The 21,411-nt window shown below is 32.8% G+C and overlaps 1 protein-coding gene across 2 annotated transcripts; it reads left to right on the top strand.

Moving 5' to 3' along the window:
• Positions 1-1,604: 1,604 nt before the first annotated feature.
• On the top strand, positions 1,605-19,029 carry LOC132722704 (neuroglian-like). 2 transcript variants are annotated; one of them, XM_060707229.1, is made up of 11 exons: positions 1,605-1,751; positions 10,603-10,659; positions 10,972-11,080; positions 11,330-11,549; positions 12,013-12,163; positions 12,821-12,949; positions 13,291-13,393; positions 14,178-14,365; positions 14,828-14,962; positions 15,621-15,779; positions 18,787-19,029. In XM_060707229.1, the coding sequence occupies exons 2-11, from the start codon at positions 10,608-10,610 to the stop codon at positions 18,840-18,842; spliced, it is 1,302 nt and encodes a 433-aa protein (XP_060563212.1). In that variant the 5' UTR covers positions 1,605-1,751; positions 10,603-10,607; the 3' UTR covers positions 18,843-19,029. The 2 variants fall into 2 exon arrangements, with proteins under 2 accessions (XP_060563212.1, XP_060563211.1); XM_060707228.1 differs by lacking the exon at positions 1,605-1,751 and adding an exon at positions 10,445-10,480.
• Positions 19,030-21,411: the final 2,382 nt, after the last annotated feature.

The raw sequence follows: 21,411 nt of genomic DNA, 5'->3' as shown, positions 1-21,411 counted from the left end.
AAAGGTCCAAATTATGAAAATAACGTTCTTAAGCCCCCGATGATATTTACAGGGAAGAAAATTGTTTTGACAATTTAGTTGTCATTAGCCTCGACGTGACCTATGGAAATTAGTCGCTCCCATCTTGTTGCCCGAAAATATCCGAATGAACCCAACATAATTGTGGTATCACACAACAGTTTGTGTTCACTATTGAACATCATGACCCCTGCACCGAACAGTATATCATCTGAACTGAACATAATGATAGTAACAAGAAACAGTCATTTTTAATAACTGAATATAACGACCTTTTCACCGAACAACACATTGACTTAACTGAAGAAGATATAACCAAGATAATGATATTACCATTTAATTTAACAGTTCTATCGCACGACTGAACAGAATGAATTAAACACCCAAGAGCATGTCATTTCAACTGAAAATAATGAAAGTATCACCCAATAATACAATGCCTCAGCTAAAAAAATGATAGTACCACTCAACTGTTTACTTTCATGGTTGAACATGATGAGAAGAGCACCAAGTAGCATATTATTATAACCGAACATAATAACTGTAACACCCTACAACATATCTTTATAACTCAACATAATTGTGTTACCACATGCCTGTTTGTTTTAAGAACTGAACATAACGACTTATGCACCTGACAATACATTGACTTGACTGAATAAAATACAGTCAGCACACAACATAGCACTTCAATAACTGAGCACATTAGGATTTTCACCCAGCATTTTGCATCTCGGACTCAACAGAAAGACATTTAACCAGGTATATCATTCATTCTTAAAATAAGACAGTCCAGGCGTTCCATAAAAAATACATTAGAGATTATTAATTGATACAAATTCGTTATTAGCTTAAAGTTATTCACTAACGTTTAAAATCCCTATTGATTTGCTCATTTGAAAAACAGTTGACCTTTTTCCTATCGACTGAAAGAAAATAATGTTTTGGTTACTTTTTGTTTAAAACAGTCAGCAATTTATAACAGACATTTTTCTTAGAGTTAAAAGGATATTAAAAAGTTACTATGTAATCATTAATCTCTGCGTGCCTTACATGTATCATCTATGTAATAAATTAATTGATTGTATCCTCACATTTAGAAACACCAGACCTCGCTTGATTTTTTTACGTTGGCATTGTTTTGCTTACCTAGATATTTTACAATTCAGAGTGCAAACCACACATCTAACTCCCCCCTAATTTTGCTTAATTAAAACCCCAGACACGGGGGGTTTGGGAAAGCTAAAAACCCCTTTTAAAATTAAAATTTAAATTTGGAATTTTTGTAAATCCCACCCACATGTCTGATGATATATATCAAAAAAAAAACCTTAAATTTTAGCCTTTTTTGAAATAAAAAATTTTTTCAACATCTATTTTAAATGACATGTGCTGGATTGACAATATGCATTTTATTTGGATTTTAAAGGCGTTTTGAGCTCTAAACCCCAAGTGTCTGTGATTGAAATTTGTTAGACTGGTTAGACGACAGATTAAGTAAATTTATTTAGTAAGTACACATTAACCAAAGTTAGACTTAGCAGAAATTTGAAAAATACTTAAATGTGATTGGACAAAAAATAATGTTGATCATTAAGTATCCCTGTATCCTGTCTACCGTCACGATCTGTTTTCTGCATGCTATTTAAAGGCGAACAGGTGCCTATCGGACGATTGCGTATATATGTCATCACTCGATAGTGACTGTTTCCGTTAATAAGGCGTTTTCTCAGGTAAGGACTGCTTCATTGTAACATTTTTGTCAGTTTTACTGTTAATTTATTTAATCTAGCCATTTTTGTCAAAGCTATAATGCTGAAATTTCAATAAGTCATCTTCCTTATTTACTTATTTACTTCATGTCATGTTTGTATTATTATTTTTTGTTTTGTTGATTGTTCACTCTTATGCCCTTAAGGGCCATGAGTTTTGTTTATAAATAAAATAAATAAAAAAAAGTTAGTTTGGTTTATGTGTTTGTCACGTGACGCACTGTTAACTATACCTTTTCACTATACAAGTCAGTTCGTTTGTATGTTAACTCGAATTCGTTTATGTCTGTACCTATTGGTTAATTTGCTAAACATCTACATGTAATTTAATTTTATGTCTATATCAATCTTGTAACAACTCGCTATATGTGTTCTATGAATTATCATTTTTATGTGAAATATGCATGCTAATTGCCCAGTTTTGTTCCATTTGCATTTTCCCTTTTTTCAACCTGTCAATGTAAATATGTTTTATGGTTCAAGGGTATTATACTTTAGCCATTGTTAAATGTATGCTTAAGACCAAAGACTGAGTGTTGTTAACATAGATATAATTTAAAACGTTATGCTTAGTTCATGTTCAGCTAAAAAAAGTATTAAACAAGTTAAGTCGTACGCCTACAGAAGGTAAAATGTAAAAAAAAATATGAAATTTAGGTAAATAGTAATACAGTACTTGTTAGGTTTTGTGTGTAAATCTACCATAACTGAGTTCTTAATTTATTAAAAAAGTTGACAAAATCCCCAGTTAAACATGTTTACAACAGCCAATATAAAGAAAAAAAGGAAACGTAATTACTCAAAATAGTCATGTGTCACATTTGTGGTTTGGAAACAAATCCGGGATCAGGTAGATATGATAATGACCTTCGTGATTTATTTCAGAATACTAGTTATATATTAATTTGATGTAGTTAACTAATTATAACTTCTTAAGGCCACACGTTATAACAAATATCTAAACAATGTCTGTATAATTGCCCTAAGATTTCTTTTGCCTACAGTTTTTATTATTGTTTGAAGATTTCTTTTCCATACAGCTTTATTTATTTTCAATAAAAAAAATAAATAGGAAATATGAGATAAGAAAGATTGTTTTGTTTAAATAATTTTGTAGTCAGTACCTTTTTAAAATTACAATAGAATTGCGTCGTTTCATACAATAATTAAACATAGTAGCCTACATTTTCCGAGTCACTTTGCAAGCTTGTTAATGCTTTACTTTAAATTTTTTAATCACCTGTTTTATTCACGATGAATTAAGTTAACGATGAAGTTTATACGCTTTCTGCATAACTATTTCTGTATCTGTTTAATATTTAAATTTCACAATGAGTTATGTAATGTTCCTAGCCTGTGGGCTCTTTCAATGTACATTTCACTAGTGCCCATATCTAGGTCATGCTCCATGAATCTCTACGCAATATCTCTGTTAGTCTGATTCAAATTTTCTGTGACGCCATAGTAAATGATATTATTTCTTCTACTTCTTGCATCTTGGTCAATTGAAAAATAGGACATTTCTTCATACTGATGTGTATTTTGGGCCGGAGGCCTTTATTTACTTAAATAAAGTTAAGTTGAGTTATTATTTCAAGTGGTTCGTTGTTAAGAAGGAAACGGAAATTACCCGGTTTATTCGATCCAAATATAATTAGTTTAGTTTTACTTTTATTTATTGTAAGTTTCCATTTAGAGCAATATTCGTAAAAGTCGTTCGATAATTTTTGTAATGATTCAGGACTATCATTTACAATTATAGTATCACCAGCATATAGTAACATAAATAGTTTAAGATAAAGGTCTGCTTGAATATTATGTTGTTTAATTATAATGCCAGCATTGGTTAAATTCTAGGTCGTTAAGATAAATAGAGAATAACGCTGGTGACAAATTTCCCCCTTGGCGTACCCCACAGTTACTTAAAAAAAATTGAGATGTAATATCGTTTACAGAAATACATGATTTAATACCTGAATACATGTTTAAAATAATGTTATGAAATTTTCCATCGATCCCATTCTTAATTAATTTGCCCCAAAGGTCAGTCCTCCATATTTTATCAAAGGCTAAAGAAAAATTCATGAATGCGCAAACAATTTCTTTTTCTGAGAATTTAAAACATCTATTAAAATTTTAAGGGCAACAAATTGATCTGTTGTTGAGTAATTTGACCTGAAACCAGCTTGGTTCTCTTTTAATATATCATTTCTCTCTAAAAAGGTAGACATTCCCTCATTAAGTATAGCAGTGACGATTTTACCTAAACAGCTTAAAATAGTTATGGGCCTAAAATTTTCTGGGTTTAAAGGTGATCCTTTCTTTTTATAGGTAGGTTTAATGGTCCCAATAAGCCAGGTATCGGGTATAATTCCCGAGTTAAAGATCGTGTTAAAAAATAAACAATATATTGGAAGCATTAAGTGTTTTGTACATTTGATATATTCATTGATAATATCATCTTGGGGGGATGATGCCTTTGAGTTCTTACATTTATTTATAACCTTATTTATTTCTACGATAGTGATTGGGCAGTTTAAACATTCGGTATCATATCGGCACTTTGGTCTGGATTTGAATGAGTTTATAGTGCACTTATAATGTTTAATGTTTATTGTCCCCCGCCTTTTCGAAGAAAAAAGGGGGATATAGAAATGGGCTCCGTCCGTCTGTCCGTCTGTCCGTCCGTCTGTCCGTCTGTCCGTCCGTCACACTTTCGTGTCCGGTCCATAACTTTGTCATTTATGAAAGGAATTTGAAATAACTTGGCACAAATGTTTATTATAATAAGACGATGTGTCATGCGCAACAACCAGACCCCTACCTCCAGGGTCAAGGTCACACTTGCTCATTCAAGGTCAAAATTGCCTATTTGAGGGTATATGTCGTGTCCGGTCCATAACTTTCTTATCTATGAAGGGATTTTGTAAATACTTGCCATAATTGTTCACAATAATCAGACGATGTGTCATGCGCAAAAACCAGTCACCTACCTTCAAGGTCAAGGTCACACTTGGAGGTCAAATATTAACATAGTCTGTTACAGGGTATATTTCGTGTCCGGTCCATAACTTTCTTATCTATGAAGGGTTTTTGTAAATACTTGCCATAATTGTTCATAATAATCAGACGATGTGTCATGCGCAAAAACCAGTTGCCTACCTTCAACGTCAAGGTCACACTTGGAGGTCAAATATTAACATAGTCTGTTACAGGGTATATTTCGTGTCCGGTCCATAACTTTGTCATTTATCAAAGGAATTTGAGATAACTTGGCACAAATGTTTGTTATAATAGACGATGTGTCATGCGCAACAACCAGACCCGTACCTTCAGGGTCAAGGTCGTACTTGTTCATTCAAGGTCAACATTGTCTATTTGAGGGTATATGTCGTGTCCAGTCCATAATTTTCTTATCTATGAAGGACTTTTGTAAATACTTGCCATAATTGTTAACAATAATCAGATGATGTGTCATGCGCAAAAACCGGTCACCTACCTCCAAGTCAAGGTCACACTTGGAGGTCAAATACTTACATAGTCTGTTACAGGGTATATTTTGTGTCGGGTCTATAATTTTTTCATAGATCAAAGGATTGTGAAAATACTTCGCACAAATAGTCACTATAATAAGAGGATGTGTCATGCGCAACACCTGCATCCCTACCTCCAAGGTCAAGGTCACACTTAGAGGTCAAAAATTAACATAGTCTATTATAGGGTATATTTTGTGTTGAATCTAGAACTTCTTCATAGTTCAAGGGATTTTGAAATAACTTGGCACAAATAGTCACAATAATAAGACGTTATGTCATGCACAACACCTGCTCCCCTACCTCCAAGGTCAAGTTCACACTTAGAGGTCAAAGCTTAACATGATAGATTTTTAAATTCTGTGTTTCATTTTTTTTTTTAACAAATTTATTGTTACATTTGCAGATCTAGCATTGATCATAATTTTGGACTGAATGTCCTGAGATCCATACCTCAATCTTTTGAAATAGCACAATTTTATGCTTCATATAAAACTCCCGGGGCGGGGGACGTTGGTAACTCTGTTACAAATTCTTGTTTAGGTAACATTTGCTACGGTTATAATTTTTTCGTATAATATGATACACTAGTAATCGACGAGCTTTACTACATGAAGGCCCGTACCAGGGTTTATCATTTGTTTGTTTTGAATGAGTATTTTTTGAAAGTAGCGAAAGCAGAATCCATAAATAAATCAGAAATGTTTTTTAGCCACGATGGTGAAAATGCAATGGTACGATGATGAAAACGCAATGGTACGATGGTGAAAACGCAATGGCACGATGGTGAAAACGCGATGGTACGATGATAAAAACACGATGGCGCGATGGGACGATGGTGAAAACGCGATGGTACGATGGTGAAAACGCGATGTAACATCGCGTTTTCACAATCGTAATATTGCACCATCGCGATTTCATCATCGCACGTACCATTGCGTGTTCATCATCGTACCATCGTGTTTTCACCATCGTACCATCGTGTCATCGCGTTTTCACCATCGTACCATCGTACATCGCGGAAACATACTAAATAAAAAAACGGAACACCGTAATAAGCTGTTACTTCTTTTGTTTTGCGCAGTAGTGTGCGTAGCCTTTGAACACCTAACGTCATTTTCTTTATGTGGGTCTGTTTACCATGCCTAAATTAATATATTTATCGTGCTTTAAAATTGTTGTTGTTATTGTTTTTACGTGAATATGCTGTACATGTATATGATCACCATATACTTGATATTTGGCATACAGCATTGGCATGTGGTCCCATATCGTGGAATTTTATTTCATCCACTTCCTGTTTCCCGACTGAGTAGGTAGAAAATTTTCCTAACAGTTTTCTCAAAAACTATTTATCACATCCTCTTAATATTTGACATACAGCATTGACATGTGGTCCCATACAGTAGGATTCGATATCAGGTCTGTCGCACATCCACCTCCTGTTTACTGATTTAGTTAAATTTTTCACATTAATGGTCAATGGTTAAATGTTTTTGTAACTTCACATCCTCATGAATGATATTTGGTATACAAACCATTTTAACCAGATAATAGATAATGATGCACTTATCAAAGTATATTAAACTTATTGTGTATAGTAACAGCCATAAACTATTTATGACATTATGTACATATATTAAAACCATGGATTACCTACTTCAGTGATCTATAGCCTTTTTCTAAAACTGTTGGACTAGTATAATGTTAGCTAGTGATAGGTTCCGATCATTCATTAAGTTATTCAGATTCAAGCTAATTTTCATGAAAATTTTGAAAATGTATGATTTGACATTTTACTTTCCTCAGAGCGTTATTACATTGTCTCATGTTTGATTTTCTTGAAATAGTTGATCTGGAGGTAAGCACCTTTAAGAATTAACAGAATTACAGACGGAGAATCTAATATTTGTGTATAAGTATTAATTCATACCTCCGTCATCTTCATAATGAATTATGAAAAGTAAAATAAATCATATATAATTTACATAAAACAGTAATACAATGTCTTCATGTGGTCATACCATACATTTGTACACATTAACTCAGCTATGTTGAAATCATTATTCGATGAAAGTTTAACACAACATTATTCATTTTGAAAATATAAACAAAAAATAAGCGAAGCATTAAACAATTCTTTCTCCGGTATAATAATTGATGTATGGTTATTTGTTATACATGTAGATATCCTGTTGTACATACAATGTACATTACAACTTAAAATTCCATCGTTACTTTTCTAGGAGTATTTGAAACACGTGTATATACAGCTATATTATTTGAACTGCACTCCAACGTATATTAAGTTTTATTGATATAAATATAAAAAAAAATTAATTGAGATATATTTTTCTACCATAAAAACCTAATGCATAATAATATACCTCATTTACGATAAATATAACCCTTTTGATAGTTTAAATTGAAAAAAAATGCATAGGGACGCTAAATTTCTTCAGGACGCTTTTTAGTGAGACCGGCCATTTCCTGATTCACTTTTGAATATCCGATTTTACGAAGGGGACTTCATTAATGGTTTAATTATTCTTGTATGTTGTATTACTTTTGCAGTTAAATAGAACATGATTGTTTGGAAATTACTTACCTGCACAGGTATTTTACAAAAGCCTTAAATTGCCGTACACTCCTGTGAAATATATTGATTACTCAAATTAAACACATTTTTCTGGTGTTTAGGAGACAGACACAGTGGCATTTATGCTTGTAAAATTTATTATTTCAGTACCTGCAAACTACTGAAAACTTCATATTGATGACACTTAATTAGTTGTGAAACCATAGCTGTTACAGACATACTTGGGCACAGCTCTGTAGGAGCACATTTGTCTCACGAAGTGTGACCGATGTGTTCGTAAACATTCATATTTGCGACAAATTGGAAATGAGACAGATGTGTTCGACACACAATAGAAAGGACACTCGAAGCACATTTGTCTCACATAAAATTCTTAAAAGGTAATAATTATGCCCATCTGTATACCGGCTACCAGCCATTGTTCTGTGATTTCTGTATTTATAATACCGTTTTTAGGTCACTTCAAGTTAGTCAAAAACTTCCTTAAAGAATATCCCTGTTCTGCATGTCATAATGAAAATTTCTACAAGTGCAGCATCCAATACCTAAACATATATGCAGCAAGTCTATTCTTATCGTTATTAATTGTGATACGTTTATATTAAATGCTTAAAGTTTTATAAAAATGATTTATGGCACTAGAAATATTCTTAGCAAAACAAGGTGGTATAAAGGGGACATAGAATTTTCTTATTAATTACGTGCGCACACGAAAGCTATTACGTGGCTACGCGATACTATTACGTGCGCACGCGATAGCTATTACATGCGCACGCGGATATGTATTCCGCATTTGGAACCTGACCGGGATCCTCGCATGAATAGTTCGACGCCCCGTGTATGTGTCGAACCTACAGCGGTTAGGGGCTTGTGGTTTTTTTGGAATCACTCGGCCACGGAGGCCCTTAAATGATCTATGGAAGAAAATAAGAAGACCATTACACACGTATTTTGTTTTCATCAGAAATATATGTAGAAAAAATAGTCATTTTCCAAGAATTGCGGCTTTCAGATCCGCCATTGAAAAAGCACTTACAACATACATGAGTTTCTAAAATAATCCGGGTGATGCCATAATTAAGGAATATCGAGCCACTCAGAATCGGGCGAGACGCGAATTTTCAATGAGACACGAAGCTAGGCACGATATTGTAACACGAGATCTCGCAATGTCGAAGGATCCCGTATCACGAGAAACTCAGAAATGAATAATTTTTTACTTCTTAAGATAGGGCAAGTATGAATTTATTAGTATTCAAATAATGATTTCTGAGGTAGTTAGATGCTTGTAACCCAAAGAAATTCGCGATAAATGTGAAATGATGTGATATAAAAGTAGCAAATTGTAAACATAGTAATTGACTTCAATACAAAATTCTTAATCACTTCAACTGTACAAACTGAAAAAAAGCAGCAGATGAAAAAATGATTCAGGTAATTAGCCAATGAATAACATTTTGGAGCTATAAAAGTATACCAAAAATAAAAAGCTTTAAATTTGTGGAAAACAAATAAAAGCCTTTCTCAGGCATAATGGGCCTTTAAGTGATTCTATGTAGACTATAAAGGAAATACTACTTAGCGGTATATGACATGGAATCAATTTCTTCTCACGTCGACGAACGAGATGCGAAGCGAAACGCGAGATTTCGGCGAGATGCGAAACGAGTTACGATATTTATCATTCAATATCAACCGATTACGGTGTTCTGTTTGGACATAAGTAACATTTTTGTCTCACTGAACAGCTATGCACAGCGGTACAAAGGTGAAATTGAGATGGTACGATGGTACGATGATTAAAACACGATGGCACGATGGTGAAATCACGATGATGCGATGTCACGATAGAGTAAAAAAGTATTGCGTTTTCATCATCATGCAATCGCAGTTTCATCATATCGTATCATCGTATTTGCACCAACGTAACATCGTCTTTCACCATAGTACCATCACGTTTTCATCATCGAGCCTTCGTTGTTTCACAATCGTACAATCGCTTTTTCACCATCGTACCGTTGTGTTTTCACCATCGCACCATCGCGTTTTCATCAACGTACCATCGTGCCGTCACGCTGTCACCATTGTACCATCGTGAACGGGATTTAGTATGTTTCAGTGTACGCCTTTAGGTTAAGCCAATCAATTTCTTGAATTAGAGATATTATAATTAATATTTACTTAAGGTTTTCATAAAGAAAGTATAAGCAAATCTATTGATGATTACACTTGACATGAGGTAATACGGCGAACCTCGATTCTAAAAAAGAATTTCTGCCGTGGGGAAATATGTGACAAATAATTCATAAAAATGGCATGAGACAAATGTGCTTTCTTGTCCCTTAAAAACACATGAGACAAATGTGCTTTCTTGTCCCTTAAAAAACTTGATCGGAGCACATTTGTCACACAAATGAGTTTTTTGGGGTAGATACTTGAGGTCCCATATGTCTTATGTGGGACAAATGCGACTGCATCGGTCTTACGTAAGACAAATGTGCTCCGAGACAAATGTGCTCCTACACAGCTCTCTATATAAACTCTATTTTATATGCAAGGTATTTCTGCCATGTGTGTCATTTTCATAAAAACAATATTCCACTTGCTATCCAACGAAAGATGTGTTCTTTGAAACTTCTTACATTATCATAACCTCTTTTACGTTCTTTTGAATATATAGCAAAGATGTTACAAAGGACCGCCATATATCTGCTGTTCCTGTCAACAGTATTTGCAGGTAGTTTTATCTTTTTGATTTGTTTCCAGTTTTTCAAATTTAAAGTAAAAAGTGAAATTTAAGCTGTCATTGATTCTGTCCGAAGGATATTGACAATATTATACTGTACATAATTACATATAAATGAATAACAAATAATTTAATATTGATAATTTTGAGATATTTCAAGAATTATTAATCTTTTTGCTCTGTACATCATTTTTCTGTCATAAATGCCTATGAAATATAATAATTAACAAAGTATTATTTAGCATAGTAAATATATATTGTCTATTTTGTATAGTATTCATGTGTAAACTACTATTGTTTCAGTTAATCGTCCACCAAAAATATACATGCAGCCGACAGACCGTGAAATATATTATAAACCTGGAGAATCAGTTGAGATATTGTGTATAGCTAATGGTATACCAAAACCAGAGTAAGTCCAAAATTATTTCTACAAACAGGCTAATTTGTTTATTTCTGCATTCTTTTTTACATTCAATGATTTATGAACAAAACATTGCTGTTTTGTGTCTGAAATTTTATTGATAAAACAGTATACTATGATAAATGTACTTGTAATAATATTTTATAGGGGATTATAAGTTGCTAAGTATTTCAATACAACCAGAAAGTTTGTCAAAAATGACCATCAAATAAATGTGTATTATATTGACACTTGGAGGTATATATGGAGACGTAACGGGGTGGTATATAATCCCAGTGGTCAAGGTGACCGTGTTGTCCAACTACCAAATCAAGGTACAATCGTGTTTAACAAGCCAGAAGATAAAGATGAAGGTATTTTCCAGTGTTTTGCTGACAATGGGTATGGAATATCTGCTTCAGTGAAGATCAACCTGAGAGAAGCTAAACTTAAAAAATTTGCAGATGAACCAAGTCAGGTATGAAGCTTAAAGAATTATGTACAAACCTCAAATTTATTTCACTGAAAAAATACAACAGTTGTTCTTTCATTCAAAGTTGTCAAACACCATTCAGGAGCATAGCTTTCAGAGAAATAAAAGGTCCATGGCAGTTGCTGTGACGCATTTATTGCACAAGGAATTGTTAGATATGGCTTCCAGTTGATTTTTGTGCCGTCATCTGTATGATTTATATTTTTTCTTAAAATATTTTTAAATATTTTATTGGAAACACCTAGAGACACAGAAGGCAACATATTTACACTTTCAGATCTTACATGTACTTTATACCATTCTATGCCAATTATGTAAACATACTTGTAAAGTGTGACATAGGGACACAGCTGTTGTCATATTTTGGTTAAAACAATACAAAATTTTCCCAATGATTAAGTTATTATTTTAAAGTAAGTATGTAACTCATTTTAATTTATTTTTCCAGACACATATAGTTTTTGCTGGGGAGGATCTAACTTTACCATGTTACCCGCCTCAGAGTTATCCACCTGCAGATGTATACTGGGTGATAAAAGAACCAGATGGTAGACGGCAAGATGTGAACTTTGATAAAAGAGTTAGCATGGATATTGAAGGTAAGTCTGCTGAATTTGTTCACAGAATAAAAATAGATTACAAATGAATGTTTATGGGTGACCAAAGTGAGTAGATTCTAGTGGAGTAACATAATGTAAGGTGGGGGGAGGGGTAAATGAAGTAAAACAAAGTGATATAGAGTCTAATGGAGTGTTTTGACTGGTATTTAGTAAAGTGGAGCATATTAAAGTCTAGTAATGTGGGGTGATGGGAGAACAGTAAAGTGATGTGTAGTGTAGTAGAGTGATGGGTGTAGTGTAGTAGAGTGATGTGTAGTGTAGTGTAAGAGTGATGTGTAGTGTAGTGTAGTTGAGTGATGTGGGGTGTAGAAGATTGTGATGGTGGGTGTAGATGAGGGATGATGTCAGGTGTAATGGAGTGATGTGGGATGTAATGAAGTGAATGAAATTTTAACTTATAAGAAAGAAATGTCATGGTTAAAACTAACTTAAAAGTCATATACATTTATGCAAGTGTTTTTTTAGTTTTGAAAGTTTATTGTAGAAATATTGAGAGGCAACATACAATTGAACATAGGAATCAGACTACTTGCCTTGAGTTATTTGACCTGGTCCAATACTTGTGACAGACCAGTCTTGTTGCAGCTAGCACTTGCAGAACAATAATTCTATATGCAACCACACTTTGTTTTTCAGGTAGGCTCCGATTTACAAATGTGTTGGGGTCTGATATGGTCGGGGGAAGAGCTTACTCCTGTATGGCAGTCAACTACTTCATGAGAGACAGTGCCATTGGTCCAGAACACGTTGTCACAGTATTTGGATGTACGTTATTATGCATAGATATTTTCTATAATAGATTATTCGACTGTTTGAGTATACAGCTTTAATTTGTTATATACAATGTACAATATTATTAGAAATGAATAATTGACCGATAATCATTTTTCATATACCCACAAAGTTTGTGAGTATGTGATTATTCATGAAAAGTGGTGAATATTTTATAAAAGGTTATTTACTGATGTGTAACATTTTAGTTCTTTACCCGCTGAATTTGTGTAATAATGTTTTGCCAAGCTTTAAATTTGTGACAAGCAGTTTAAAGGTTATCGGTACAATAATGGTTAAGTTTCACTACTCACATAAAATTGTTTAAATTTCAGCTACAGAACGGAAGCTGCCTGCTACAGAGTTGTGGACATCACCTCGTTACCAGTTTTTTCTTAAAGGTGGAACTCTAAGGCTCAAATGTATTTTTGCTGGGAAGTATGTATTACATCAAATTCACAGTGATTTATATTAGTATTTTACATAAATGATTGAAATGAAATCTTCTATGACTTATGATATTTTCTTCTCTATAACAGAATGATCAAATATGATAACATCTTCTGAAGCGGCCTGTTAGCTCGGCTATTGAAAGAAAAGGTAGAGCTATTCTACTCACCTTAGGGCATCAATGTCTGTGTCATTGTTGCTGTCACACTGGTTGAGTTTTGTGTGCAAGTTAGTAGTTGGGAATGGATTGAAACTTCACACACTAGTTATCTGTGATTATCTAACATCATGGGCAAAGTTCTTATAACTCTTGAGTTACCTATTCATCAAGTTATGCCCATTTTCCAGCTGTCTGAGTGTCTTGTCATGGACAGCTCTTCTTTTTTTGCTGAAGTTATATGAAATGTTAGTGGCAGCCTGCCAAGGAGCGATGCAAAACAACACCTCCTTTCCTTTTAATATTGAAAAGATGTTGTGTGTGAAACTGTAATTGTATTTGTTGTTGTTGTTTTTTGGCTTTTTGTGTAGATGAATGTTTTTGACGTTTCATACTTATGCATTAAACTTGTCTCAAACACTAGCACTATAATTTGCATGTAAATTTTTTTTATCCCAAACAATAAACTGTATAAGATAAACTTGTTCCACAGGCATATTTATAAACTGTATTAAGAGATTTTTTATCATAATTATATAATTATAGAGACAGATACGTGGTAATAGCATTTCAGAATTACAGGAAAAGATAATGATAATTTTCAATCTTTTATAGTCCCACACCGGAAGTACATTGGAAGAAACTTGAGGGGAAATTTCCAGATAGAGCAAAGTTTAAGAGTTTTGGACAAGAGTTACAAATCACTGACGTACGGGAGTCAGATGCTGGCCAGTATGAATGTATGGGTCTAAACAGCGAGTCAACACAAAGAGCAACTAAAGTCTTTGATGTCAGAATTAAAGGTAACTTTTTCTTTGTCTTTGTCTTAATTAAATTTACTGAGATAAAATAAGTCATCACTTCTGTATGGATGGATTTAATTTAACAATGTAGGTCTATGTAAAAGAAAATGAGGTAGTTGAATTCAAATTACTATGACTGTTGTTGGTTTGAATTGAGGCTACTGTATGTTTTTGGTTCTACTCTAGACAGTTTACTGATGCTTTTAATTTATGGTAATCCATATTTCAGTAAAGCATTTAGTCAGAGGATAATTGTTGTATACAATAACTTTGCCTGTGACTCTTGTACAAAGTAACAGTTAGCTTTCTAGCTGAGTGAAGTCAGCTTCAGTCTTCTGACAATGAATCGATTAAAGCTAATCCTATTTTGAAAACACAACTTTTTACAATGATTGCATAATGGAAAAATATTAATAGAGGATAGGAAGAATAAAAGAGCTCATATTCGTAATGTTATTTCAGCTGCACCTTTCTGGGTGGAAGAACCTCAAGATGTTGAAGCCAGTATTAATCAGACGGCAACATTTATATGTAAAGCTGATGGTGATCCTAAACCTAATTATGCCTGGTACATCAATGGCGTACCACTCGAAGATAGTATGTTCATTATGATAACTTATTCAATTCTTATTCATTGATGCAAGTAATCTATTTTATTTAATTGGAGTGGTGGACTGGTGATTATTTAAAGTAAGTGTCTGCCTCTCAACCTAGGGTTCATGGGTTCAAGCTCTACTTTGGCCACGGCAATGATTTCTCATGACAACAGTACTGGTTGTTACCAGGAAGCACACTTTAAAGTGATTAATATAAATTGCAAGAACTTGTTTCGCAATCAACCTGGAAATAAATATGTTTAAACTGAATTATTTTAATTCAAATTTATCTTCCTTTTATAAAAAATTGGTTTTTCCAATATTTCTTGGCGCTCAAAGTTTTTGGTCAATTTTTGTAGGACATATTATGTGTTCTCTATAGCAAAGCATCATTCCTTACGTAGTTAGGATATGATAGAATCTCTGTCATTTAAAGATCAATGCTTTATGCTGGATTCTTGGAATGGCTGAATGTGTTGTTAAAGGAAAAGATTGCTATACAACTTTCTTATCTGAACATGTTGATTCTTACAAATCAACATGTATGTTAAATAAGACTATAATAGTTGCTTAGTGATGTAAACACAAGACAATAATTGGCTATAGTGTTTAGAATAAGATCGAGTATGTTTTAAAGGAATTTTCTATCATGATAACAGGACAGAATAAGCCACGTATCTACAACAACCGATTCTATAAGAAAGATGCTAACAATATAACCCTGACAAATCTTACATTAGAGGATCACATGAATATTCAATGTAATGCCAGTAACCAACACGGATATATCTTTTCTGATGTCTACCTCAATGTTCTAGGTAAGTTAATATCACAAATATTCTACCTCAAGGTTCTTGTAAGTTCATATCACAAATATTTTATATTCAACCACAATTTGCTTGTAAAGGTTATATCACAAATGAAAATAAATATTCAATGATTTTATTTGAAATTAAAGGAAATTAAATCAAATTTGTTGCCTAACTGTTGTATACATCATCATATTTACTAATTCATAGGTTAAACATAGGTTTTGAAGAACACTTTAAATGTATAAATTAAATATTATATTCTAGAATGTTTAGCATGCTTCTGATGCTTTGTCCAATGATGTTTTTGGCCAGTTTCTTATTATGGAAATCATAGAAAAAATTCTTTAAGATAATATCAACTGATCCAGAGTGCTATATATATACTTGACATTTAAAGCAAAAACTAATTGCACTTTAGTTTTGTATGTGAAGTGCAGTGTTGTTTCGTCCAATACACTTTTTATGCTACCCGAAAAATTTCGGGGGAGCATATAGTCGCCGCCTTGTCCGTCCGTCAGTCTTTCCGTCCGTCCGTCCGTGCGCTTTTCTTGTCCGGAACATAACTTTAACGAGAGGTATCAACATGAAACTTTGTAGGTAGATAGATCGCATTGAGTAGGTGTGCAGTGCACAAGAACCGTAACTCTGCCTTGCCTAATTTTTGAATTATTCCCCTTTGTTTATTTTTACACTTTGAACTTTGTCCGGGACATAACTCTAAAAGTATAAGAGGTATCAACATGAAACTTTATAGGTAGATTAGATCTCATTGAGTAGGTGTGCAGTGCATAAGAACCGTAACTCTGCCTTGCCTAATTTTTTAATTATCCCCTTTTGTTTATTTTACACTTTGAACTTTGTGCAGGACATAATTCTAAAACTATAAGAGGTATCAACATGAAGCAGCTGTGTAGGTAGAAATATCTCATTTGGTAGGTGTGCAGTGTACAAGAACCGTAACTCTGCCTTGCCTAATTTTTGAATTATTCCCCTTTGTTTATTTTTACACTTTGAACTTTGTCCAGGACATAACTCTAAAACTATAAGTGGTATCAACATGAAACTTTATAGGTAGAAAGATATAATTGAGTAGGTGTGCAGTGCACAAGAGCCGTAACTCTGTCTTGCCTAATTTTTGAATTATTCCCCTTTGTCTATTTTACACTTTGAACTTTGTCCAGGACATAACTCTAAAACTATAAGAGGTATCAACATGAAACTTTGTAGGTAGATAGATCTCATTGAGTAGGTGTGCAGTGCACAAGAACCGTCACTCTGCCTTGCCTTATTTTTTAATTATTCCCCTTTTTCACACTTTGAACTTTGTGCAGGACATAACTCTAAAACTATAAGAGGTATCAACATGAAACTTTGTAGGTAGATAGATCTCATTAAGTAGGTTTGCAGTGCACAAGAACTGTAACACTGTCTTGCCTACTTTTGGAGTTATTGCCCTTTGTTCATTTTGACACTTTGAACTTTGTCCGGGACATAACTCTAAAATTATAAGAGATATCAACATGAAACTTTGTAGATAGATAGGTCTCATTGGGTAGAAGTGCAGTGCTTAAGAATCATTACTCTGCCTTACCTTATTTTGAAGTTATTGCCCTTAGTTTATTTTTACTTTTTGATTTTTTGTCCAGGACATAACTTTAAAACTATTAGAGATATCAACATGAAACTTTGTAGGTAGCTAGACATCATTGGATAGAGCTGCAATGCTTAAATAACATAAACAAAGCCTGTTATAATTTTGGAGTTATTGCCCTTTGTTCATTTTCTCACTTTGAATTTTACTCGGGACATAGCTCTGAAACTATAGGAGATATCATCAGGAAACTTTATAGATAGATAGATCTCATTGAATAGAAGTGCAGTGCAAAAAAAAACATAACTCCGCCTTGCCTAATTTTGGAGTTTTTGCCCTTTGTTCATTTTTTATACTTTCCTGTGTCCAGAACCTTCTCGGGGAGCATCACCCGGTTCAACCGGTTCTTGTGATTTATAGTGGGTCTTAATATTCTTCTCATTGTGTTTCAACAATTTGTTTAACGAACTAAGGGAGAAGATAACGTTTGTTGACGTTAATTACAATATTAATATTACCAAGAACATAAAAGCTTAAATATATGGACTTTATATTTCAAATAAATAGGAATTAAAATTTGTGACTTATGGGCCACATTTTTGACATATTTAAAAAAGTATCTGAATATTATAACTGCCAAATTTTAAAAGGGGGACTGGGTTTCCGAAACTTTTTATAAAACAGTTTTATTATTTCTAGAGTAATATTTTTTAAAAGGAATATGTATTTACGAAAATCTGGATGTTTAAAATTTGTTTTGTTTTTAATTTATTGATAAACAACACTTACGCACGTGTAAAAGTATTTACCCACCGATCAATCAGATTCGTCTGAAACCTAAAATGTCATTTAATTATATCCAAGAAACGTTCTTTCAAGCGGGTACTTGTTATTATCATAAATACAATAAGGGAATAAAATCATTTGGGTTTTTTTTAGCGCATTTTAGTCAAAATCTTTTTTAAAACAAAGGTTTTAAATTTTTATTTTGACTTAACGAAAAAAAAACCCCCCCAAAAAAATGTTTAAAAGGGGTTTTGGGGTCCTGAGGAAAATTTCCCAGAAAGACATTTTATTATAAACATGTATTTATTTAAATTCTAGTTATATTTAATCTTTACAATGGAATATGTATGACTACCGACAAGAAAATCGGATGTATTAACATTTTTGTTTTGTTTTAAATTTCACTTTGATTATCAACACCCCTGTCACGCACGTGGTTAAATGTATTTACAAAACCAGATCTATTCTAGATTCGTTCTGAAAACCACTAAAAAATAAGGATCATATTCAATGTATATCCAACGTGTATGGCGTTGCCTTTCAAGCGGTTAAAATAATTGTCAACACTTTTAAACACAGACTGTAATTAAGTTTTTAATAAAGATATATCAGAACAATTATATTTATTGTTTTCAGATTGGGATATATCGAGTATGCAGATCCCTGACAAGAAAAAAATAAGGGTAGCATGACGGATTTCTTTAAATTAATGATAAAACTTTTTGGGTCAACATAGAAAATACATACCCGACATTAGAAACAATGAAAATAAATAAAGTGATAATTTTATTCTTTGTTCTGTTTTATTTTTTGATAACATCTTTAGCGCTGATACTTCATATATCAGCAATGTTGAATAAACTGCACGACGTAAACATGGTTAGTATACATGTATTATTTACAACAATCAAATCATTTTCCATTACAAAATTAATATTAAAAGTTTTATGAAGATTCTATTTCATTATTTGTTAACATCTTTTTGCTGATACTTCATACCAACAGCAGATGAATAAATTACACAACGTAAACCTGGTAAGTTACTGGAGGTCTTGTCTGGGCTGTCACTGATATTTCTTTTCTTGAACATGCTGAAAACAAAGAATAATAATTGATGATTAATAATCCTAATCAAATTGCTTGATTCCAATATCCATATATACATGTTCAAAAACCGTATATAACATTCATCTTTTCATTTCATAGAAAAGTGTAAAAATATGGAATGACGTAGTTTTTGTTGTTATACATGTTTTACTATCGATTGAAATTAAATAGGAGCCTCAGGTAGGAGTCAAATTTTCAAATAATACAATAAAAATCTGGAAACAAATTAAAGTAATATCCCACGATCTTTTTTTTAAGATTGAGGGATGACGTTATTTATGTTGTAAAACATATTTTCTATCTATTGAAATAAACACGGGAGATACGTATAAGATGCGTAGGGGTCAAGTTTCTAATTCATCTAAACAATATTAATTATTTTCTATTTCATAATATTTTTGCAGAAAAAAATAATGAGAACCAGAGATAAGCAAGGCAAAGACAACGTTCACAGGACATGTTTTCCGTCGGCTGTAATAAGGAGGGGATACAAATTAATTGCATGTAGAAGGAAAATTCTATCAACCAACTATCTTTTATTTCATCAAACATTGTAAAAATGATAGAACGCTGTTGTATTTTTGTAGAAAAATGTGGTTTCCGTTGACTAATAAATTCGGGAGATTGACAAGTAAAATTTCTAAACTGTATTAACCAACTGTCTTCTGTTTCATCATACAGTGTAAAAGTTTGGAGCGCTGTTATTTTTGTTGCCAGACATGAAATAAACATGAGGATGTAGTAAGAAATGTACAGTTAAAATTCAAAACTGTATAACAAAGAAATATCTTTTATATCAAAGAAAAAGCATCCCCAGTAACCAAGGCCGTATATCGGTATAGGTATTAAAATAAGTATTAAAGGATAACAATGTACCGTGGGTTCTGGCGATGGGAAAATAAAATCATCTTAAAATTATTTAAAAAAATGTAAGAATTGCGTATAAATTTCTTATTCTTCATGTTTGTCCGCGTAGAAAAAATCTTCCGCGATGATATCGCGGAAAAGGCAAACCTATAAAGTTACCTGTACCTAAGGTATGAATATATAGAGGATATTTGTTTGTTTGTGTGTAAGATGAAATTTTATTTCATCGAGTGGGCTTTAAAAACAGTATTCTCACGAGTGGCGAAGCCACGAGTGAGAATACTGTTTTTAAAGTTCACGAGATGAAATAAAATTACATCTTACACAACAAACAGACAAATTTTCTTTTTATTTTATGCTTAAAAACAAGTTAAAACGAAATTTCCATAATTTTAACGTTAATATTAAAACTGTTTCCCCCATTGAGAGCCCCATTTATTCGAAATTTCTCATTAAAAAAAAGAAGTCTTGAGCTGAAAAATAAGTCTGCCAATCAACATTAAATGACGGTGATATTTATTAATTTTATTAAAAAAATATGAATGATCGCTTGTTTTGATAATAAAAACAAACAATTCTTGTAGGTGAAAAAGTCCAACCATCCATCCATATTTCTGTTACTTAGTGCGAATTTATATTAGACCTGGCTTTGTAAATTGTAAGCGGCAGCCATTTTTTAAAGTTGTGTATTTCATGGGAGGAAAATAATTGTGTAAGATTCAGAGGGATATAATTTGGATTTGTTAGTCATACACATTTTTAAAAGAAAGAAAACTTATTTGAGGATTGTAACAGACAAAAAATAAGTGTTGACAGATGTGAAAACATTCAGAAAAGGAGCTAGGAAAATGGAAAACTTGGAAACCTGCTCAAGAACGCTGGGTTGATTTAACTTATTCTTCGAGTTATGGCTGTCAATGCTTTCAATTTTTCATAAAGCATACGGCAGTTATTGCTCGTAGGATACTTTAATATGCCCAAATATCATCAAGAGCAGTTTTGCATGGGGAAGGAATGTATTTTGAGACTGTCAAAATGAGACAAAAAAACAAAATTTGGTGATTGGAATTTCATGAATTTGAATGAATAGAAGTAAGTTTTCTTCTTTTTATTACTTTTGACATTTAAGTTATTTATCAATTTCAATTTTGCTTTTTCTTTAAACAGCCTGACATTGTCAGAATTGTCAGCAGAAATAAAATTGAGGTACCACATGGGGAAAATCTTAAAAAAGTAGTTTCGTCATTGAAAAGAGTGAAATTATATTTTGATAATTTTCACTGTGAA

Source organism: Ruditapes philippinarum, unplaced genomic scaffold, assembly GCF_026571515.1.
Source record: "Ruditapes philippinarum isolate M1 unplaced genomic scaffold, ASM2657151v2 ctg5817_1_1_1_1, whole genome shotgun sequence".
Classification (NCBI taxonomy): domain Eukaryota; kingdom Metazoa; phylum Mollusca; class Bivalvia; order Venerida; family Veneridae; genus Ruditapes; species Ruditapes philippinarum.
The sequence above is the reverse complement of the archived record's forward strand: the minus strand, read 5'-3'. Positions and strand labels throughout refer to the sequence as shown.